We start from the raw sequence: 24693 nt of genomic DNA on the forward strand, positions 1-24693 counted from the left end.
AGTGATTTCCTTGAGCAACATGAGAGAGTCTTTGTCCATCACAGGGCAAAAATCTGCTGATCCCTTCAGATCAGCTGGGTGAGGGTTTTGTTCTCACAGCTGTGACATTTGTGTCCTTACCTTTCTTTCATCCCTTTTCTCTTAACTTCCCCGTATCTTCCTCTCTGTTTTTCATACAAACACAAAGAAATTACCTGCAATAGTTCCATGTGTCTATGTTTGCCCTTGGACAATGATGTTCAGCACTGAGAATGCAGGGCCTGCTTTTGGTTTAACAGGTTGTGTAAAGGGCTCTGGCTGCTGCTTATGAGCATCTCACCAGAGGACAGAATTGCTGCCAGTTTTGGAGTTCACTTCCAGCAATTTTGTGAAAGCAGCCAAGGATAATCTTTGGGGCAGGGCTTTGTGCGTGTAGAAGTTTTGGTTATTTGAGGTCTCTGGGAATGAGTGTGGGTTAGCAGGACCACAGAGTGATGCAAGGACTGAACTGGAGCATCTCTGCTCCTTTTGCTATGTTTGGGCCTTTGTGGTAGATTTGGTTACTAGAAAGGTAATGGTGTTAAAGGATAAGACTTATGTTTCATCAGAAATAAGTGGAGAATAAAGATTTGAGACCTTGTCCTGCAGGTTTTTTTGTTGTTGTTTGGGGGGAGGTGAGGTAATCACATCTTCTGAACAGAGAGAGACATATCTCTCCCAGGATTCTCCTGGGAAGCTCTGAGAAAGCTCAGAGGAAGAATTAAAACAATTATTACCTCAATCTCTGCACCTGGCAGGCAATCTCTGTCAAAGATCTTCACAAGAAGGAGTTGTCCTTTCTTGACCAATAGGTGAGAAAAGATCCCTAAAGGCCAATCAAGTCTTAGGTCCACTATTGCTTCTATAAGAACTGTGAATTTCTAATAATAAAGTGCTTTTTCATGTCTTCTGATGACAGAGACTCTGTATCACCTTTGTCTGGCCCCTATACCCCTTCAGTGATAGGGAGGTTTTATTGAATTTGTTGTTTTTAAAAATAGCTCACATGGGAGCCAGGCTTGGTAGTGTATTGGCTAATGACCTATATATACTGATTTTTATGTGCTATCTCTTCAATTATAATTGCTATGGTTCTCTTTGAAATTGCCCTGCTATAAACTTAATACCACTGGTAAATTCAGTTTTGTAGTCTGCAATGAAAATTTAGGCAAAACTATGCAGAATGAGAGCAATTTATTGAATTTACACTGGCTGACAAGGGGCAAAGAGATGGGCAGGAGTTCAGGTGTTGCAGAATCTGAACTCCAAACTGTCAAGGTGATATGGAAATGAGCACGTGTTCATAACAGAGGCTTTATGCCATTTGTTGTCCTCTTACAATTTCCATCAAACCTCAACAGTTTTGTAGTTTGCTGTTGTAGTGCTTTATCTAGGAATTTTCAAAGGATTTTTTACTTTATTTAGAGGTGATAAAGCACAGAATCCCAGAAATATGTTTACAACCAAAGCAAGCTTTTTAGTATGGAATCAGCATCATATGTGACTCACTCTCTTCTATGAGAAGGTCTTCATGTTCTGATTTTCAACTTTCATATGCTTTTAAACACTGTTTTAAAACTAATCATAAATTAGTATACAGTTCTTGTATTTAAATTTACAGTTATTGGCAGCAGCAAAAAAGAAATTCAGAGGGCTTGTTTTTTACAGTGAGGGAATTTGTGGACAGCTAAATATCTCTGTCTATATATACTTTTTGCTTGCCACAGCTGGTGTTTTGGAGAAGATTTACTTTACTAACACACTAACATTAATATTCTGCAATGTCTAAAATGCCTTTAGCATGCCATTTACACTCATCTGAGAGATTTCAGGAAAGTATGATATTAGTAAGCCTTCATGAGTAATCCATCATGCCTAGGAGACTTAATCAGATTGGACATGTACTTACCCTTGGCTTAATAATTGTTACTTGTGTTATTACTGCCCTTATTTCTGTTTCATCTGTGGTAAAAATGTTCAGAATTTCAGTTGTAGTTCAGCACGTTATAATCGTGGTTCTCCACAAAACACAGCACAGCACAAAACCTACAGCCACAATTCAGATTTTATGTGCAGTAAAATCTATTGCTGTCCCTTACAAAGGACTATACAAAAGTTTAATATTTCTTCAGGACTGTTGAGGTAGCAGCATTAAATATTAAAACATTTAAATGTGCAGAACTGATTAATTCAGAATATATCAGAGCTGCTCATAAATGTTTAATATCTGTATTTTGCCTGATTGGATATAATTTAAGCTATGTGCTTCTTCCAGCACTCTAGGACCAGGTACTCATCTTTTATTTCTAGGAATGGTTTAAACATCATTCCTTTTATTACAGGTTAATATTAATGCCTCAACCTTTGGCTGTTATTGTTCATTCTTTTATAGAACCTACTTCAAAATTAATCGCCTGAAGTTTGAGAGCAGCTGTTAAAATTCTTTTTAAGTGTACCTTTCAAGAAATATGGTTCAGTTAAAATTTGTACAACCTCTGTAGGATGAAAGCTGAAATTTTGTCTTTGTAACGTTTATACATTTCCTTACAAAAGCAGAAACGTCTGGGGGGAGTATTGAGACTATGAAGTGCTGGATCTAGTCTGAGGTTAAACTTGGACCAGGTTGTAGCTGTATTGGTTCACAATGAACAAATTACACTAAACAGCTGAAGAATGAGTGCCAGCACCTCTGGGGGAGAAGGGCTGGTCCTGACTGGCATGTTGGCACGTGGCTGCTGAACCACAAATTGATCAAAACACCCAACGCAGTGGTGAGACAGCCTCATGTGCTTACTGGTGGTGTATGAAGCATAAAGATCTGTATGAAGCCTATAGATCTGTTTGAGACCTAGCTGCAAGTCTGGTCTTATGCCCAAATGCCCCTGTCATTTATCTTCATTAATTTACAACACTAGTGCTGTTAAAACTCTCAACAAACAAATCAGCAAATCCTATACAGAAACATTTTTTGTTCCCCAAAAGCTGCTTACTGCAACAGCACTCTGCCTGGGAGTGTTTCCTGCCCTGGAATTGCTACAATGAGGAGGAAGGGATGGACCTCATCTTGTAGCTGTTCATTCTGCTGTGGCACTGCAAGGCCCCACTGGGCTGGAAGGGAAACAAAAACTCTGTAGGAGCTCCTGTCCCAGAGTGGATATGGTTTTGCAGCACTCCCCAGGAAGCATGCTTAGCATACAGCATTAGCAGAGCCACACACTAGTTCATTTCCTTGCTTAACATGCTTTAAATTATCTTCACCGCTTTTAGCGCTTTATCCTCATCTCTCTGAAGTTAATGGCTGAAGCACCATTGCCTGTAATGAGGCCCAGCTGCCTGAGAATGCCTTGAATATAATAAAAGGACTGCAAGCAATTTGCTGTTGTCCAAGGTAGAAATCTTGCTTTGATGCAGTGCTTTTCCCTTTTGAAAAGTGCTTCTCCACAGTATGAAGCAGAATTCTGGTTCCTGCAAAAAGCAAACTTGGAGTTTAACAGAGAAGAGGATGAGCTCAACAATGGTACAGGTTAACACCCTGTTGTGCATCCAAAAATATCTATTCCAAGAGTGTTTTCTTGACTTAAATGGCTTGGATTTTTTGCTGTCTGACTTTCTGAGGTAGTTGGATGTAATATATCTCTGTAGCACAGATTTCTCCTTGTCCTTGGAGACCTGTGGGAATGCAAAGGAGAGGAGGTAGCACACTCTGTCTCATTACAAAGATGTGGGACATGGAAGTTGTCCTTGAGGGAGAAACTGGAAGTCTAAAACCAGCATAAATGATATCGTATCTGTAATATGACCTTTATTCTGAGGGATTTTTGAGGTGGATCTCATTTTGAACTCTGGGACAAGTCCTGCAGCTCTGCACTAGTGTGCTCAGAGAGGCTGCCCAATGATAGCTTGGTTTCTTTCTGACTTTGTTCTTCAAGACTTGAGGAACTGCCAAGTTCTCCCTGGTTTTGACAGGATAATATAAACAGCAAAATGAACACGTTGCCCAAACTACTTTTGTATGTGAGCTCACAGGAAAACAGTGTTTAGTTGTGTTTATTTTAGGGTTAGCAATAAGGAAAAATATGTCAGATGTGAAAGAGAAAAAAGAAAAGTCATAAGAGAAGGCATTACAATACATTCAAGTAGAGGCAAAGTGCCCCTTTGCTCTCTAGGAAATGGAATAAGACCAGTTCCAGCAGGAATGATTTATAATAGAAAATACAGCTTTTGCAGAATGAAAACCTTACTTGGAAAAAGACTACCATTTTTCTTGACATTTTTAAACTTGAAAAAAATTTGGAAAAGGGGAGTTTGACTCAAATTAAATGGGTTTTTTTGTACTTTTGCTTTCATATTCATGGAATTGAATATGAAATTCACATTTTTCTTTGTCACCTCAAGATTAAATTATATTTCTCTTGGTATGTAGTATCACAAATTCTGTGATTAGGATCTTACTGCCTTTACTCTATTGGAAGGTTGGATGTATTAACTGATTGTAAAAGTTGGAGTGTAGTGAAGTGCCTCCCTGAGATGGAGGGACCACCTGGCACAAAGTGTTTGGAAAGGACATTTAAATTTTGATTTGGATCAAAATAGGGTTTTTTCAGTTCAGTTTAACAAAATGAACTGAAATATTCAATTTCAAACTGAAATGATACTGGAGAAGATCAAAGCATTTGATTTTCATTGAAAATGGCGTAATAAAACTACTGTATCATTTATGAATTTGTAAGCATTTCAGCCTCATAAAAGCTGATTATTATTCTCTTTTCATATTCAAGGTAACAATAACTGTTCAAATACTATTGGCACTGCACTATTTCTATTCTTTATTGAGAAGGCTTATTTAGCAAAATTGCAAATTCAAAGTTTCTTGAGTTTTTTGTGGGGGAATTCATTTGCCTCTGAACTAAGGTGGTGAAAAATATAGAGGTAGATTTCAAAAACACTCTTTGTTGTGTGGATTTTTAAATGTATTTCACTTCATGCTTGCTGACTGCTGCCCATTTTGTATTTTGAAAGTTCAGTGTACTGTGCATCCCAGCTGATGCACAGACCCCACTCATATCCAGATCCAGCTTTCTGTACTCTGCTTATCTGATTCTTGCTACTCATTCTCAGTGTGCAACACTGAGGGGGTTAGACAGATGTCAGAGTCATTCTTTGAATCAACTGTAGGATTTAAAAGACAGAAGTGGAAGACAGTATTGTATATATGGTTCAAAAGACAATATTGAATATATTTATGAATACATGGCTCCACAGAAGCATGCTACTTATATTTATTTATGCCTAATTTCTTCATAACTAGATCTGTAGGAAGTGCCATGACTACTTTTATTAATGTCTGGACATTCCTCTGTGCTTTAATTACTGAATTAGGGGAGACATTGAGGGTGAACCAGAGACTTCTGCCACTTTTCCTCAGAATGTTTGACTTCTCAGAGATCCAACTTCGAACAGCTGCAGTAAACCAATGTAGAGTCTTCTCCTGTAAAAAAAGTTTCTCTTATTTTCTCTGATTCAAGGCATTGCAGGTTGACAGTGATGTTACTTGTTGAGCCAGGACCTGGAACAGAATGTTAAATGTTCCTCTTCCATGTTTAGGCACGTTTCTTTTCACTGGTTGCTCAGAATATTCTTTTGAAAAAAAAATTGTAGATATCTTTGTAGATATCTGCTGGTGCAAATACCTGGAGTATTTTCTCCTCCTAGTTACTCTGTGGGAGGATGTTGAGATTTATACCCATCACAACGTGGTGGTGTCACTTCTGCCTTGACCTTAGTAACTCCTGAGAGGAGTCTGATAGAAGTGTCTGTCCAATTTGGCACTGGAACAGGGGGCTGAAAGAACTTCACCATTTAAGTAAGATGTTGACCAGCTGGTACACTTGCATTAATGGCCTTTCTTATTGTAGGTGTCTGCTGTTACAGGGGGCTTATTTGGTGACAATATTCATTCAGTGATGTAAAGACATGCCACAGAACAGGAGACAGAATGACCAGCAGAGCTCTATGGATTTAACTGTGTTCCCAATGATATATTTTGCCTTGTCCAGTCAGTGGTGTTTGGATAAAATAGACTTGATTAACTTTGCCACTTGTTTGCTTAATTTGGTTTGTTGGGGTTTTTTCCAGGGGGGCTGTTTAGTTTCTTTGTTTCACTCTTAAAATTTTCATTGACAAACTGATGAAGAAATGCTAAGAAGATAAAAAACCTCTTAGGGTTTTTTTTTTCTGATAGAGATCTGCTAGTTATCATGCTTCTTGGCTAGTTTGGCTTCTTGCTGAGGTTACCAATACAAGTTATTCTGGAAATTAGTTTAGTTCTTCCTATTGCTAATGATCTCTTGCCTAGGAGAGTGGCTGTGCTATTTGCACAGCTTAGCTTGCCAGGTGACTGACTTCCCCACTGAGTAACTGTGCTTTTTGAGCCTTTATAAATATATTTACCATTTTAGCCCTTTCCCCCTCCTATAATAACATGCAAAACCTCACCTATTCTGGAGGTACTTCTTAGTAATTGTCTCCTGTGGGACGTGAAGACCTCTGTGACACAGTAGTGCACGAGCCAGGGAGCTGCAGGCTTGCAGCAATCCAAGGCAGGCGGCTGTGGGATTTATTTTCCAGAGAGCCAAGTGCCTGTTTTTGTTCTAACAAGATATGAGTCATAGCAGGGACATGGCTGTGAATACTTATAGCTTTCACTGGGATGTGCAGAGCAGAAGGAATTTCAGTATGGAAAGAGGATATGAAGTGATTTGTTAAAAATCCCTTATTTGCTGGGGGATTTGTACTGGTGTTATCTGGGATAGTTAGGCACACCAGGGACAAGAACCATGCTGCTCCTCTTTATTTATTTATTTTTTTAAGAACAGAAAGTGACCACTTGGGAATTTGCTGCATTTATAAAGTATTTAACAAGCAACTAACCGATAATGACAAGTTCAACACAAGTCACTGTGCTGCAGTTGTGTGTTTGTGTGTGTGCATGGTTTGGCTTGTTGCCTAATCAGAATGTTGGACTCAGACTTCTTTGTGAACATTTAGAGGTGGCAAAGTATCTGTTACCTGTCTAGAAACAGGAGTCTGGAAGGAGTCTTTTTTTATTTTCAGATCCAACCCTTACCCCAAGCAAAATAGAGAGAAAAATCCACTTTGAGGCTTTCTTCCCCCCCAGCATCCTTTCAAATATTTCATAATCATAACTGGCCATTGTGCTGGTGTTCCAGCCCTCTCTTTCTTGTTCAGTAGTTGACCATTATAACAAACCTAACACAAAGAACCAACAGCTCTAGCTAAAGTGATGTACCTGGAGCCATTCCCTTCCTGAGGTAGCTGCCAGTCACTTGGGATGCTCAGCCTTTACAAACCACACTGTGAAGAATTACACCATAAAGAATAAGCATATGTATTGTCTGACTGTCCCCATCTCTGCCTCTGACCCTTTTAGCCACATAACCATAAAGATGAGACAAACAGATGCCACTGAGTTTTAATATTGATCTTACTTTAGGAATTTTATTTCTTAAGCACATAATTGTCATTTGATTCAATTTTCATTAGGTGTTTATATGTGTCAGAGGACTAGCGAATGTTTTTCTTATTTTTTCAGTTTCTTTTCCATGTTGTTCTGATTTGAACCTTTAAAAATGGTATTTTTTTATTGATTTGAACTTGCAGTATGTATGGTCAAAGGATTGCATTAACAGTTGTTAGAGCCCAGCCATTCATATGCCAGAATTCAGTATCACAGGATCACTAGGTTGGAAGAGACTTTTAAGATCATCAAGTCCAACCCATGCCCCAACAGTAAACCATGGCACTGAGTGCCACATCCAGTCTTTTTTAAACACATCCAGGGATGGTGACTCCACCACCTCCCCAGGCAGATCATTCCAGAACTTTAACACCCTTTCTATAAAAAAATTTCTCCTAATATCCAATCTATATTTCCCCTTGGCGCAGCTTAAGACTGTGTCCTCTGGTTCTGTCAGTGCTGCCCGGAGAAAGAGACCAACCAACCTGACTACAGACACCTTTCAGGGGGTGTAGAGAGTGATAAGGTCACCTCTGAGTCTCCTTTTCTCCAGGCTAAACACCCCCAGCTCCCTCAGTTGTTCCTCACAGGGTTTGTGTTCCCAGCCCCTCTCCAGCCTTGCTGTCCTCTTCTGGACGTGCTTGAGTGTCTCAACGTCCTTCCTGAACTGGGGCGTCAGAACTGGATGCAGCACTCAAGGTACAACCTCACCAGTGCCCAGTACAGGGGAAGAATGACCTCCCTGCTCCTGCTGGCCCCACCATTCCTGATCCAGGCCAGGATGCCATTGGCCTTCTTGGTCCCCAGGGCACACTGCTGGCTCATGTTCAGCTGGCTGTCACCAGCACCCCCAGGTCCCTTTCTGCCTGGGCACTGTCCAGCCACACTGACCCTAGCCTATAATGCTGCAGGGAGCTATTGTGGCCAAAATGCAGGACTTGGCACTTGGACTTATTAAACTTCATCCTGTTAGACTCAGCCCATCCATCCAACCATTCCCATTCCAGGTCTGTCTGCAGAGCCCTCCTACGCTCCAACAGATGGACACATGCTCCCAGCTTAGTGTCATCTGCAGAATTACTAATGGAAGGCTCAATCCCCTCATCCATGTCATCAATAAAAATATTGAACAGAACTGGCCCCAGCACAGACCCCTGAGGGACACCACAGGTGACTGGCCCCAGCTGGATGCAGCACCATTCACCACCACCCTCTGGGCCCAGCCATCCAGCCAGTTCCTAACCCAGCAAAGAGCATTCCTGTCCAAGCGTGGGCTGCCAGTGCAAATACTATTTTATGTTTAATATAAACCCATATATTTAACCCAATTTTAATATTTTTTTCCCATAGAAATCCTCATTTGATCCATTCTTTAACTTAAAATGTCAATCTCTAGGCTATTTAGTAGTATTGTTCCAGTTTATAGATGGGGGTTCTGTGGCTTTTTTTAAATAGCATTCTGCACCAACTAAATGAGGGACTGTGCTTAGGCAGAATTATTTTGTTGCATGAATCATACGTACAAAATTAAATCACATTTTTGAACTCGTGTCCGTTCCCATAATAATAATGTATTTTGGGCCTCTTCCTTCTGTTCATGGTTCTCAGCAACTTTCAGTGCATTTCAGTCTTCACTTTTCCATTCTAATTTTCTTTATTTTCTCCCTTCTCATCAGGACACTTGTGCACTCTTACCCCCTTGCTCCCAAGAGTCTACAGCCAACCCTCCCAGAGCCTGACTTGGTAAGAGCTTTGGGTCTGGACAGGCTGCAACTCAGACTCTGCTGACTGGGCTGGGTACATCTGTTGTGCAGAAAGGACTCTGAGATGAGCAGTTTGGGTAAGGAGGATGATGTTCCTCATACTCGCACCCAGGCAGACGAATCCCAAGTCTGGTATCAAAAAATACCTGTGTGTCTCTTGGACAGCTGCTATATTGGTTGCCCAACATATTTAGATTGCAAAGCATCAGGTTATTTAAGGTCTCTTATTTCTGCAGCCCATTAAGCAATCTTGTTAAGCTCTGGTTTAATGAAGACAAGCACAAATATATTAAAGATAAATGGAGTCAGAAACTTTATAGCTCACTCTTGTTTATGAGTTAACTATAAGACAATGCCAGCTTTCATTTGAATTATATCACACAAGGAATCCACTCTGAGGAGGGAGGACTGTGGCTGATAAGGAAGAAGTGTCATTGTCATGGCTTGATGCCTGAACTTAAAAGTGGTCAAAATGATAATGGGAACTTATCAGGAAGGTAACAGCATCATATATGTACATACCATGCTGCTCAAAGCAGTAAAATTTAATGCTGTATTACTGAAAAATGAAGGTGGTGGTTAGGAACAGAGGCAAAAATAATGCAGATTTTGTGGAACAGGATATTGGAAGTGAATTTCAAAATACATCATATTGATGCTAAGCATGAGTAAAAAAAATGAATCACCACATTGAACCTTAGGAATTATGAGGGAAGGAGTGAAGGCTGAAACAACTGGCATCACTTTTACCACTGGGTGTGCATTACAATATTATACCCAGATTTCTGTGTCATGGATGCATCTGGTTGCCTCTGCTTCCAAAAAATATAGTAAAACTAGCTGATGATGATAGAGAGATCATCTTCCTGTGTAATAGCAAGCTAAAGTAAGTTTCCTTAATTTTGGAAAAAGGGTAGTTGAGAGAGTTGTGAAAGTTATCTTTAAATGTTGAATTCTGTTGATAAAGTGAATGCTTCACTGAAAATACAATAATTCAGAGAAAAGAGAACTTAAAAATAAGGAAAAACATTTTCATGCATTATGTAAATAAATGGTAGAGCTCCTTGTCACCTGAAGCTGTAAAAGTATAAACTAACTGTGGGTTCATTCAATCCCCTTACCCTGGTCATTGATAAGGATATTAAAAAGGAGTGGTCCCAATACTGGACTGGGGGAGCACAACTTGCACAGGCCACCACTCTTGGGGCTCAGCCATCCAGTTTTTCACCCAGCAAACAGTGCACCTTCTCAAGCCATGGGCAGCCAGATGCTTCCTTGTTATCCAGCATCTCTTGAACTCCAGCATTTCATGATATTTGCTCATCATAATTCATGTGTCTGTAAGAGGATTTGTGCTACTTTAGCCTGAGGTAAACATGTTCAAGAATCTGGTTTTAGAGGGTGTGCTTCCTTAGCTAGAATTAAGACAAAAAGTCTTGCAAATGTTTAGATATTACTGAGCTATAATAAATGCCTAGTAGATAATGATACTTACTCTCTTTTCAAGCTGGCCTTCATTTTCTCCTTTAATGTTATTATTAATTGTGTATTGAGAGGTTGTTTGCCTTTTGAGGACAGCAGAATAAAAGGATTTACCAAACTCTTCTGAAAATCTGCACTGTGCAGAAATATTCAAACCTTCTAAATAATTTATTGAGAGCACAGCCAACAATATGAAATTTTCATGTATGGGTATCAAACAGGCAACCTCACATAAACTTGAAAGGCATGAAAAATAAGGTTAGGCTTCAAATGGGGGTCAATATTCTCAGGCTTAGAGTGATAAAAAGGTAATCACAACAACATTTAATCTGTTTTTAAGAAAAATTTGATGTTGATGCTTTTCATAGAAGCATGACAGCATTTGGCTTCAAAACTTAATAAAGGAGAATGATGATTGCTGAATAAAGACACAAAACAGTTCCAACATACACCAGTAACCAGGATTGTTTCATGCCCTATGTAGCTCGTGAGGTCTGGGAATGATCATCAGCTCTTCCCATCTTCTCCTGGGACTTTGGATAAGAGGAATAATATACTGCCACTGACAAAGCAGGTTTCACAATCATTTGAGTCTAACCATCATGTGCATACTGTTAAAGCACATTTTACTGGCTTTTATGTCTTGCTGATAACTGTCATGTTTACAGTATTTGTTCCCAGGGGTGCATTTCAATAAATGATATGATTGGGTTTGTGTTTCTTAAGCTAAAACTATAAATAACTGTCATCTCCAATCATTACAGGAAATGCTATTTTGGTGATTATTCTTGTTTTGGCTATGGCACACAATTTAATTCAGTGGTTAAATTTTCAGAGCCATAGCTGATGTACATTTTAGTGGAACACATTTTGTTTGATATGCAGGTTATTGTATTTACTGCTTAAACTCCATTAATACTATTCAGGCCTCTGTGAATTATCAAATGGAATAACAGTCATTTGCTGATACCCTTTGGGGTGTTTTGGTACTACAAGGGCTTGCTAAGTTGCTAAGCACTAGTGATATGTTTGGCATAACACAGGAAAGAATATAAAGATAGTCATTGTCTCTGACGTCCCTGGGTGAGCTCTGGGTTCTGGGATGCTTACTTCCTGCTCAGTTCCCTCTGATGTGGGCAACAGTTGGACATTTTAATAGAAATTGGATAATTAAGTTACTTTCTGTGAATGGCTCTTGATGAGAATAATCTCAGTTTAGCCATCTTCAGTGTTGACATCTACAGCTGAGCTTTACAGTCTGGGCTCCCGTTATAGTCAGTGAGGAGAATCAGACATTTCTGGAGTGTGATTCATCTGGTCTGTTTTAAACATCAACATTAGGGTGAGATTTACAGCCTAAATGGGGTGACATAAATAGATGTGATGTTCTCTGGAGATTTATATAGCAGTAGCACATATTCACTGGGCCACTGACTGAAACCTCCATCCTCTCCTTCCAAGAAGGCTGCCCCAAAAAAAGAGAGGATGTGCCTCTCTCTGCCATCTGATATCCCCTTTTTCCCACATAAAATGCAATGCCTGCAGCTAAGGGACAGTGGCTGAGCCACACAGGCACTAGAGTTTAAAATATTTTAAACCAATATTTTGTTAGGAAATTCAGATTTGAAACTTCTTACCCAGGTGAGAGCCTTAATTGCCCATCTGTTGGTTATAAGCAGGCAGCTATGACAGCAGCCAGTCTTACCTCTCTTCTGTCAGGTCTCTGGGCTGTGCCAACACGTTTGGTGATGCCAGCTGGAATAAAACACCTCTCTGCTCAATGTGGCCAAGTTTCTGAATATGGTCAGAAATGTATTTAAGTTAGGGATTTTGATACATAGGAAGTCTGTTCACAGGTTTAACCATGGAACTCTTCACTTTTAGTGAGATGGCAGCTCTGAAGAGTCTTGGACCATGCAAACAAACATGACCAATTCCTTATAGTTTTGGAATACAAGAATAAACACTTTTCATATTGCCGCTGATGTCATTGTGACTGTCTTGTTATGAACTTTCAAAAATATAAGTAATGTTTCTGCAAATAGTTCTTTCACAAGGCTGATAGGCTACTCTTTGCATCAATGACAAATGATGTCTCTGGATATCACGTTACAGACATCTTGCCACACATCTGCAATCTATTTGCAGTTCTCCGTTGCTCATTACCAGTTTAGGAAAGGATTTGAAAAGCTATAAAGACACAGAGATTTGATGGAGCATGGGGCAGAAGAACTGAAACTGTACTGTAACAAAAAGCAAGGCCAAATCAGATTTTTAAACAGTCTAGTACAAAGTTCAAAACTTGTGCATTTTTACTCCCCTCCATCTGAAGGTAATTGCTAACTGGAATAACTGGTGAGGGCATCACAGGTTAGAGATGGTGCTGTTCTGTACAAGAACTTCAAGAAAAGCTCACTGATGTTTTATTGTGAATTAAGAGCTTTGGTTGTGGTCTTTAGAAAACCAATACCTAAGTGAGAACGCTTGCAGTTGTAAGACTGCGCATCTGTTTACTTAACCATGCTGAAATGTCTTTTTTCTGCTTTCTTCCACCTACTTGGGGAAAATCAAAACAAGTATGAGTAAGAATCCTGTGGGCTTTCTGCTTTTGTTGCTGAATGCTGTGTAGACCTGTGATTCATACTGTTCTTGCACGTCTGTCTGGTGCTCATATTTGAAATAGCTGTATAATTATGAATTTCTTGATTTTGTTTTCTTTTGAAAGCCAAGTATGTCTGCAAGCCATAAAAATTAGTTTGATGTCAACATGCAATTCACGAGTATTTTAAAAATTTCTTTTTTAGTAATAAGGTTTTGAGTGCAATTCAGTATATACAGTTTCTGGATTCTTGTAGTAATATATTCGCCACCATTTACTTACAAGTACATTTATCAGCACACTATTTGGAAAGCATACCTGCAAAACTCTTCCTGAGTATTTATAGATTTCTAATCACTGTGGTGTCTTAAGAGTTTAAATAAGGCAGCAGGGTTTATTCTCTTCTTTCTAGCAATTTAAGATGTAGTTGGCATTTCAGGAGCAGTCTGGTATTTTAAGGATTTGGACTTGGTATTATCTGTGCCCTGAGAGCACTGCATGCCTGGATGGGTCACTTGTATTTGGCATTGCGTGAGGGTGGCAGATAAGTTTCCATGGCCTAAAAAAGAGAACAAAATTGGGAAGGGACAATGAGGATCTTCCCTGTGTTGAGGAGACTGAGGGGGGACATAGCAGTCTGCAATTTCCTCATGAGGGGCAACAGAGGGGCAGCCACTGATCTCTTCCATGCAGTGACCAGGGACAGGACCTGAGCAAGTGACCTGAAGTTGTGTTGGGGGAGGTTTAGGTTCAGCATTAGGAGAAGGTTCTTCCTCCAGAGGGTGGTTGGGCTCTGAACAGGCTCCCCAGGGCAGTGGTCACAGCACCAGCCTGACAGAGCTCACGTGTTTGGACAGTGCTCTTGGGAAGTGGTGTGACTCTTGGGCATGGTGCTGTGCAGAGCCAGGAGCTGGACTTTGATGATCCTGGTGGGTCCCTTTCAATTCAGCATACTGTGTGAATGTAGTGTGGCACTGACAGTCTTTGCTGCAGTGATGTTGGTCTCAATTTCTTTGCAGGATGCTGCAGCACAGTGAAGGGACAGAGCCCTCTCTGAACAGTGCCATTGCACACCTGACTGGTAGATTTTGTTAGGAGTGAAGCCAAAAAACACAAAACCCAAAAGCATCACTTCAGTGTAACTAATTTATTTCCTAAGAGGATGGTTTCCAGCCATGACTCAGGTGTGTGATGATGCAATATTACAGTGTTAGAGGGACCTGGCTTTGACCTTGAGAAGAGACTTAAAAAGTGCCTGTCATTGCTTTGATGCAAGAAATCCCCATTTCAGAAAGTCCACTGTCTGTGGTGATTCCATTTCACGTACAAGAATTATTTTCTGTTTTGTCTATGGTATACAGAGGTGCAGTTTTACACTGTGGCTATGTCTTGACTCACTTAAGAAGCGTGTGGGGCATCAAAGATCTTTGCCTTTATAAATTCCTTCTTGTACTCTGTGATTGTCATCAACAGCAGCTGCAAATTCTGTGGAATTTCTGTGTCTTTCAGCCCTCTTAGTGGCATTCAGCTGGTGCTGAAGAGCAGCCAAAATAGGTAAGACCTGTCAGTGGCAGCTGTCTCCTGAGATCATCCCCTTCCTCCACCTGGCACTTTTTCTACTTTTACAGTTTAGATGCATTGGCTGTATTTTGAGTATTTTGAATATCAGTCAAAATATAGCCTTTTTGGAGAGTAGATCAGTCCCTTGAGAGAGTTTAAGGCAAATTTTATGCAATTACTTACACAGATTAATAGATTCCTATAATAGTATGCAGTATGTGTGGCATACAGCACTGGAAGACAGTGAAAATTATGTTTATAAGCAGAAAATTATGTTTATAAGAATAGCATTAATTTCTTAAAAATATTTTACTATACCTACAGTTCAAACTCCACTTGGTCTTTCTACTTGTGTTGCTACCTCCACCTGTGGTGTAATTCCAGCAGCATCTTTGCCAGCCTCCTCCTTCATGGCCCGCTTCCTCCTCGAGACATGTCAGCTCCTGGCATTGCCAGAGGTTCTGCTGTTCCTCGTCCCACAGGAAGCCCCAGGGCTCTCACAGAAACTTGTCGTGCAAAATGAAAGGCTGCTCCAGCAAAGGCTGCTGCATCCCCTCCCTTCCCAAGGAAACAGCACCAAAGCTCCCCAGAGATGGTGGCCTGGGCAGGGTGAGGCCAGCCTGGGTGCCTGCCGAGCCAGCCTTGCTAGCACCAAGCACAGCAGCAGGTATGTGCTGGGTGTGCAGGAGCTGCAGGCAGCAACTCCCCATGATTTTTGGTGGAAAACTGAGCTGAGGGCCTCATGATTCTCAGAAACACATTTTGTGACTGCAGTCCTTGTACAGAAAGAAGGGTAGGGCAAAACAGCACCAGAGGATTCTTCCATGGTGTTTCCCAGCCCCAGTATGATTTCTTTTTCATGGAGCTATTTCCTAGGCTTTTACAAAATAAACTGGAGTTATTCACTAATCCATGTACTCCTATCCATGTGTTTTGTGGACAGGAATGTTTCATATCCATCATGCAAACATTGTTCACTTGATTTAGGAAGTGGACTAAGAGTACACAGCAGACTTCTTTCCTGGCTGTTGTGAGGCTGCTTCTTTCCTGACCAGCCTGTGAGGCTGACCCACACTTTGGTGTTGGGTTTTACACCTGGTCTCTCTTCCCAGTTAGTGTGCGAGTCCCTCACACTGAACCTTTCTAGGATTTCTAGGCTACAGGTGCAGATCCCATCTGCTTTTCATCACCTTCTCTTGGCGACTTTCTCCAGCTGTGGTCCCCTCACCCCCATCGCTCCCCATTTTTTCTCCAAAAAATTCCCTATTCCCTGTTCTGGTTCCAGTCACCACCTCTTCCATCCTAGTTCACTTTTGCCCTCAGGTCTACTTTACTGTCTCCTAAGTTTAAGATATTGGTGATGGTATTGGTCAAACTTTCGGAACAACCTTGTGACATTTTGCACATTTCTCAACGTTTCGAGAAGTGGGATTTTGATGAATTGAGTCTTCTCACAGAAGGCTTAGACTTTTGATAAAGATCACTCTCTTTCCCCTTTGTCTCCAGCCAGCAGATATGACTGCTTACTTTAAAACACTGAGTGAGAAACTTTCCAGATCAAAACATCACCAAAAATGATATCTTCACAAAGCACTTCTGCTCCAACAAAGCAGTATAGCTGGACTGAAATATTTTTCATGGGACTTTTTTCAGTGAGCTTTTATTAGTCAGAGAGTTCTCTAAGAGTACTAAGTGAGGACAGAGTTTGAAGAAATATTTAGGTACTAAAAATGAAAATGTCTGTTGAGCATATGTGAACTCTGATTTTTTTTATATGTATATATATAAAATATAATTTGTCCAAATTTGGAGAGAAACACTCTCATACTTCGGAGCAGAAGAGTTGTTGAAAGCAAAGGACAGAATTTTTCATCCAGGGCAATATATCCTCCTCTAACCTCCCCTCAGAAATGAAATGTTTTGACTGAAATTCAAATAGTCCAAGGGAGTAAATATTGGCAAATATCTCAGGAACTGAAAATAGGAGAAAGTGTTGAGCAACTCTTCAAGTAGTTACCCACCTTTGCCTCTAAAATTTGCATCATGATATTGACTGATCTGTATGTTGTTCCAAAATGCATTTTTCGGGAAGATGTTCCCAAGAACATCCTGCCGGACTATTTCAAAGCAGTTGAGGGCTTCCTACCTTCATCTGCACGGTGGGTTGTGTGCTGCCACCCCTGGTGTGAGGGGTGGGACAAGGGGCCTGGGGCTCCCTGCCTGTCCTGGTGCAGCAGCCGAGAGGGCTGGCCTGGGGGGCTGCTCTCTGAGGGTGCAGGGTCCAGCACACCCCTGCCCAGCCACCCATCCCTCCTCACTGCTTCACTCACTAAATTCTCCTCCCAAAGAAGGGTCTTGTGGAGGATGGAGCAGTGCCTGCTCAGGCTTGTAGATGGCACCTGCTGCTGCGCTGTCCCTTGGGTGCCACAGGGCAGCACCGGGACAGTGCCAGAGCCCCCCTTGCCTGCCCAGCCCTGGCTGCTCTGTGTCCTTCCAGATGTTTTTCAAAATCCCAGTTGGTCATGGCATTGGTCCTTGCTTCTCTTGTGCCAGATATTTGACATCAACTGCATATGGCATGAGCCAGTGTACAGGCACAAACAAAGCCTGGTGGAGGGAACCTTCTTGTTCTTTTGGAAGAGGAATTTAGGACCCCACAGTAACAAGCCCTAGCCCCTATATAAAATCACAGTCCCATTGCTGGGCTGTGCATTCGCACAGCTTTCCTGTTCTTGGTCATTATCACTTGGCATACTGTGTGTTTTCTTTTATTTTATGGGAATTTGATGTGTTTCAACAGTGGGTAGGGAAAAAATCATCACTGTCGTGATTAATTTTTTTCTCTTGAAGAACTATGGAATTATTCTGAAATGTATGACACGTGTGTAATAACAGCCTAGTGCTCTGTTTTTAAAAAATGTGCTAGAGGCCTTGTGCAGTTTCCCAGAGGCTTAATGAGGGAGCCATACTGTGTTGGAAATTTTTCAACAATAAAAATTGACCTATTACATGCTTATGTAAAATGAGGGTTGACAATCACACAAATATGTCCAAAGTCAAATACAGGCATTGTGAAATATCACTTCTTTCCCACAGAGAAACTGGTCACCTGTTCACAGTAGGCTTTTGCATTATATCCTATCCAGTAAAGAATAAGATGCTTCCCTACAGGGAAACAAAATGGCAGCAAAGTACTGGCCCAGTGCCCTTCTATCAGTGCTTTTCACTGACTCTTTTGCCAAGTCTTCAAAAATAACACATAGGCATACTTTTCAACATATGTTTTGCCTCTCTGTTGGTTTAAAGGCATAAAGGGAAGAAAAGGTCATGTATTTATTCACCATTTCATCATCAAATGCAGAAAAAATTCATTGTTTGCTTGTTTGATTTTATTTTACTCTCCCTAATACATCTTTTATTTTTTAAAAAATCTAGAGTCTTTTGCTGTTCTTTTAACATGTATCAGAAGTAGCCTGTTCTTTAAAAATGAACATATGGCTCTGAACCTGCATCTGAATTCAGGGAAGTGTCTATTGCAAAACAGTGAAATTTGGAGTCATGGGAGCAGAAAAGTTGGATTCAGGGTTTATTCAGTGCAGTATTGAATAATCAAAGAAAAGAAGATAAATACAAAGAGTTGAAGAATAAATGAAACATGGTAAATACTGCTCCTCTGCTCAAAGTAAATTAAGCTACTGTCAACATTTTAATGTTTTTTAAATATTAAACTCTAATTTTAAGCCAAATACGTACCACAGAGGAAATACTGACTTTTAGGATTTAAGAAACCCATCAGGTTCTCTGTTGAATCTGTATCACCAATGAATGTCCCAGCAGTCACCTTGGAGTACCTTGCATAAGTTTCCTGGCCAGTCACTGGCTCATGATGTCCCCAGCCAAAGAGGGAAATACAGGGAGGGTAGAATGTAATTTAGGAGTGATCAGAGTTTATCAGCAGTCCCTGACAAGCATTGATCTCTCCAAGTTAAGGGAATAGAAAGGATTGAGGTATGAAGCAGACTGAGTGTGGTAACTGAGGTCTGGATGCATCTTCAGTGTAAGAGGCTACAAAGTCATAAGACTCTTCTTCAGCAGAGAGAGCTTTTTGTTGTTTTATTGATCTTCATAGGGTTGGTGACTGCCCAGCCCTCTGATTCTTAGGGGTCTCTCTGCAGGGCTCTCTGTCTTTGAAGGAGTCAACAGCTCCTCCCTGTTTTGTATTGTCTCTGGACTTGCTCAGTATCCCTTCAGTCCTGTGCCCAAATCATTTATGAAGATGTGGAAGGGTACAGGGCCTGGAGAGCACAGGATGGAACCCTGTGGAACCCCACTAGTGACAGGTCCCCACTCTGATGTCGTTCCAGTCACTGTAACCCTTTGTGCCCAACCTGTGAGTCAATGATGTGTTTATACAGCCGTGTGCTGGACATTCTGTGCAGAAGGATCCTGTGAGAGACAGTATCAAAAGCTTTGCTGAAATCCAAAAAGGGTACATCAACTGGCTTCCCTTGTGTGGTTACCTTGTCAAACACACCCAAAGTAAAATATGAAAATTAGTGTGTACAAGAATTGAATAAATATTGCAATAATTGTCAATTCTAATAAAGAATGTATAGATTCCAATGTTATTTGTATTTTCCATTTGGATGTTTTCTGTTATTACTTAAGAATCTCTTAAAAATGCATTCCTGAGCTATTTAAATACACACAATCTGTAATGTTTCAGGTGCCCATATAACTTAAATGTATAATACTATAATAAGCATGATAACTGTAACTTGGGACTCTATTTAGATCCAGAGAGAACAGTACTATAATCCTGGTTATTTCATTGTTTTTACTACAGTTAAAGGTCTGGACAATTGCTTGCAAGCCATATGTTCCAGTGTGTTATTTTCTAACTCATTGTGCATTTTATGAATACCATAGTTTGTGCTCTGGGCAAAGGCAACTTCTCAAGCACCAATTGAAAGTAAAAGTAGCAAAAATATTGGGGAAATTCAGATGGATTCACTGGACTGCATGATGGGATCTCATTCAAGAGCAAGAGCCTGCTCACAGAAAGTGTATAGGATCTTAACCAGAATATTTACACATATTTTATTTCTCTCATTTCAGTGACTATTTCGACAAGTACCTTCTTTGATGGCTTACTGGTAACTGGGCTCTACACATCTACCAGTGTTCAGGCTTCCCAGAGTGTTGGTGGTTCCAGTGCTTTTGGATTTGGTAAGTCCAGTGCAATTTACCTTCTGCAACCCAGGGTAATGAGTACTTGGTTCTACAGAGGACATCAGTAGCAAGACAATTCCTGGAACAGGTTAATTTAGACTGAGTAATCAATAATACATGGAAGTCAGTGGGAGTCAATGAGATAAAACAGTGGCAGCTTTTAGGCAGCTTTCATTGCTTCTTGTACCATCTTCACCTTTGCTCAATGCTGAATAATATGAATTTTAAGAAAGAAAAGCCTCAGCAGATAAATTGTTTTAAGTAGCCATTTCTAAATTGTGTGACATTTTGTATAAACTAAAGCATTTAGCCCAAAGCCTCTAAGTATTTCTTGGGCTGAAAATCTGTTTCCTTTAAGCTTATGTCAACCTACTTTTCCATTCAGTTAATAGCATCTTCCTTAAAACCAGAATGCTGGTCAAGATATTTCATACTACCAATTATTTACCATGTCCAAAAAGCAGAATTGTAGTAAAAGGGATATGATAGGCTTTGCAAAATTATCATGTATTTCAGGCTCTGCTGTAGCCCTCAGCAGTAGCAGCTGTGCTAAGGACTAATATTTTTTAAATAATCCTTTCTAAATTTGTGCAAGTAATTGACAGCTATACCTTCTGCAGTTTGTTGTTTGGTAGCATTTTTATAGCCTTACAAATAACAGTAAGAATTGCATTCCTCGAACTGGAGGAACTCAGTGACTCTAACAAGCAATCTGTGGTGAAGGTACAAAAACAGGTACCAGTCATGTGGGTCACAACTGCACTGCACTTTCAGTAGCGTGTTTAAATGTTTTAATTTTAATGTTAATTTGTCTGCTTGGGCCAGAATTCAGTACTTTCTTCATAATAACCTCTCATGGCACTTACTTTTGTTATAAAGCATGTAGAACATGAGTGGTCTGGGCATTTGAGTGTCATCCAGCAGGCATACATTTGCTTGTGAATGAAAGAATGTAATGTAAATAGCACATTATTTAAAACTGCACTGAGGGGTGATTTGAGAAGGGCTTTGTTCTGTGGATAACACCACAGTTCAACCTCAAGACATTCTGCTCAGCCTTTCAAAGGGAAGAGCATGGCTGGCACAAGTGTTTCATGCCTTGTTCAAAAGGCACTGAAAGATTCTCTTTTCTGGAAGAATTTGTACTGCTCTTTCTCCTTTCCCACTGTACTGTTTACAGGATGGATAATGTGATGGAGTAAGCAAGACAGAAAGAACTTACCAATGTGAAATTTCTGGGATGGGCAAGTCACTGGCAAGATGTTACCTCGCTGTGACTTAAGTGTTCGTGTCATTGGGAGATCATGGCAAACTCACTGGGCAAAGTATACAGGTCATGTTTAATTACAACTAAGTATTTAAGAATAACTAAACAAAATTTTAAGAATCTAAATACCTCTGTGCATTTTCAAAGAATGTCTGTATTTTTCCCTAAATGTGTATCTTCATTTGTAGAATAAGGCTATTGCAGTTTCATTGAGACAGATGTTAAAGTAACATGTGATATATGACAGAAAAAACAACGTGGCCTTCTTTAATTTGCCGAAGGTCATTCTCTAGCTCTTGATGTGTTACTTTAACCATTCTGTCACTGTAAGATAACCAACAATTAAACTGGTGACATGTGTGTTCTGTATGCAAAAGAAGCTCCAACCCCCCAAACTGGAAAAATACAAAAGCCAAAGTGATGCAAAAACAGTCACGCAGAGTTGGAGCTACTTCATTTTGCTCATCAATACAAATTCTCAAATATCATACCTGGGGAGGTCTGATGCTCTGTCTTGGCCATGCCTCCATCTATGTTAGAGAAAAAATATTGCCATCTCTGAATTTATTTTTTTTTTAAATTTAGTTTTCTGTGGGTAAACTGCAGGGTCAGTTGTGTTACAGTGTTAGTTAAAAATATTTTAAATAAAAGTCTTAATTTGCTGTTTTTCTTTGCTATTTCCTAAGCTTGTATATATATTGGGAAAAGGAAAAAAAATCCAATCTGAATGTTTCATAACAGATGATACTCTTGTGCAGTGTCTTTGAAGTCACAGTAAAAAATCAACAGTGAAGGAAAACGGCAATGGCTTTCAAATGCAATTTTATGTGAATCCTTAATCTATGATGTACTGATGGCTCCCAGGACTCTGAGCTACATCAACTTTTCCTATCTCTACTTTGCAGCGAGAGATGAGAAAGCTGGACTCTTCCAAAAGGCATTTAGCATGTAAATGATATGCTTTTAAAAATTATTTGGTAGTTTTAGAAGGTAGTTTTAGAATCTACCATTTTCAGTAGAAAAATAGAGCGGTCTCCACAGTGTTTAATATGTTGTTTAGTAAAATAGTAGGTGGGAGTGACATTGTTTGGCTTTCTGAAGAAAACATAAAGCAGTTTCTCTAGAAACCCCAGATCCATCTGTTGTGTCATCATTCATTTTCAATCAGCAAAGAAGCAGTTTCTCCTTTGAGGCAAGTGATTGTGGTATTCAGGTTTAGCTTGCTGGAATTTATTATGTTTTTTTAATGTTGAGGACTAGTCAGGTTCAGAGACCTCAATTCAAAGATTCATGTGGTTTATCACAGATTAGATGGGTGGAGGAGGGGCAAAGCTGGGCCTTTAAAACCTGAAGATAGTAATATTCTGAAATTGGGTTGATAGTGGTTGCTTATGGGAAGAATATTTTTTCTTCTTTGCAATATTACCATTGAAATGGTCTTGTCTGTCTCACACAGGAGGTCACACTAGATTATCATAATCTTCCAGACTGCCCAATGATTTGAAGTCTCCCTAACATACATATATTGTCTCTTCAGTGCTATGAGCCACTGTGTTGTGACTACAATTATCTTTTACCAGTTTAGGAAGTTACTTGATGGAGACACAGTCATTGTCAGTTATAACAGTTAACCATGTCAAAAAGCTTTGAAAAAAATGATAAAATATTTTCATTCTCAAGGCTATGGTTTCTTCCTTCTTCAGTACATATTGTATAGGAAAATATGTAGTTTCTGATTTCCACGGACATGAAGTTGGTTGAAATTTTTATTTGGGAAACCTTCTAATGATTTCTTGGCGAGAAATGTGTGAGTTTTGGGGTATAACAAATTAATAGTAGTTTTCTCCCAGGGTGAACCATTTTCTGGGTTCAGATTAAGGTAAAACTAAAATTGTAAAGCTAGAATTAGAACTGGGATCAAACATAAATGTGTTGAAACTTCACTAAACCAAGCTGGGGACATCCTTTAGCAAAGAAATTATCTTTAAAAGTAGCTTTTAAGAAGAGTCTTTCTTCATTAGACCCCCTGATACAACAGATACTTTTAGCTGCATCTCTTCAGTGTCATTTCCACTCTCCCTTCCTGATCAGTGTGGTGTGTACATGGAAATGTTCCCACATCTTTCAGCACTGATAGCTGATGGGAAATGCCACTCTTTGTCTCCTCCTTTCACATGCCACACTGGTATCCTCAGTTTGTTCACACCCTGTCTCTCTCTGGAGACACATTTTGGACTTCTGTGGGCTCTCTTTATCCATCAGTGCTTTTTCTTTCTTCTGCTTTTGTTCCTGAGGATTCTTATTGCTGTTTGGCCTTTTTCTGACTGCTTGGGTCATCTGGCTGCTCTCTGGGGTTTATCAGCCCACCAAGACTAATCTCCCATGGCATTGTTTAGGGGCTCTTACTGCTTGGATTAGTCCAAATATAAAAGAAGAAAGTGGGAGGCAGGAGTGCTAAAAAAAATATTAGAAAGCTACAAAAGTGGTTGTGGGTCTGGTGGGAATGATTGCTTGCAAATGAGAGTGAGGACAAATGGTTTGGAACTGGGCAAAGCATCCTTAAAAGGGGAACCCTAGAAGCAGCTCTGGTCCGTGTGCAGTGGTGAGAGCACTGGGCATGGAAGGAAGAGGTCACAATGGCAATGATCTCTGGGTGGTGCCACGTGTGACATGGAGACACACGAGGTCTCAACTGTGTTTCCAGGGGAAGCCTATGGCACAAGAGGGACCCCTCTCTTCCTGATGAACTGAGAGTTGACTGAAGGGTGGTGATGGACTGAGAGTTGCTGATCTGAGGGATGGCAACTGGATTGAGAATCTAAGGTTTTGTCTCACTGTGCTGTGTTGAAAATTTGGTGGGGGGAGGAGGAATGTTTTTGGAAGGTTTTCATTCTGAGTTCTGTGTGTTTCTTTTACATATTGAAAGTTAATAAAGTTGGTTTTTTTTCCTTTATTCCTTAGTTGGAACCTGCTTTGCTGTATTTCTGGTCATATCTCACAGCAGACACTAAGGAGAAAATATTTTCATGGGGGCACTGGCATTGTGCCAGTGTCAAACCATGACCGTGGGTGATAGGGGAACCCCTCTGCAGCTTGGCAGAAGCACCAAAACACCCCATGGCTCTTCCAAAGCCGTGTGCTCTGGAAAGCAGGGAGCAGGGTATCACTGCTACAATTACAGGAGCAGATTACAGCCTAATCCCTCAGCAGAGATAAGGAGCGCCGAGAGCTGAGG

The 24693-nt window shown here is 40.3% G+C and overlaps 1 protein-coding gene across 1 annotated transcript in view; it reads left to right on the forward strand.

Annotated features, from left to right (window-relative positions):
• Positions 1-24693, forward strand: part of RELN (reelin) — a 283282-nt gene that overhangs the window by 25876 nt on the left and 232713 nt on the right. Inside the window, 1 exon segment of the mRNA XM_030960223.1 lies at positions 20078-20188. Coding sequence (XP_030816083.1) covers positions 20078-20188 — 111 coding nt within the window.

The sequence above is a fragment of the Camarhynchus parvulus genome, chromosome 1A, assembly GCF_901933205.1.
Source record: "Camarhynchus parvulus chromosome 1A, STF_HiC, whole genome shotgun sequence".
Taxonomy (NCBI): Eukaryota; Metazoa; Chordata; class Aves; order Passeriformes; family Thraupidae; genus Camarhynchus; species Camarhynchus parvulus.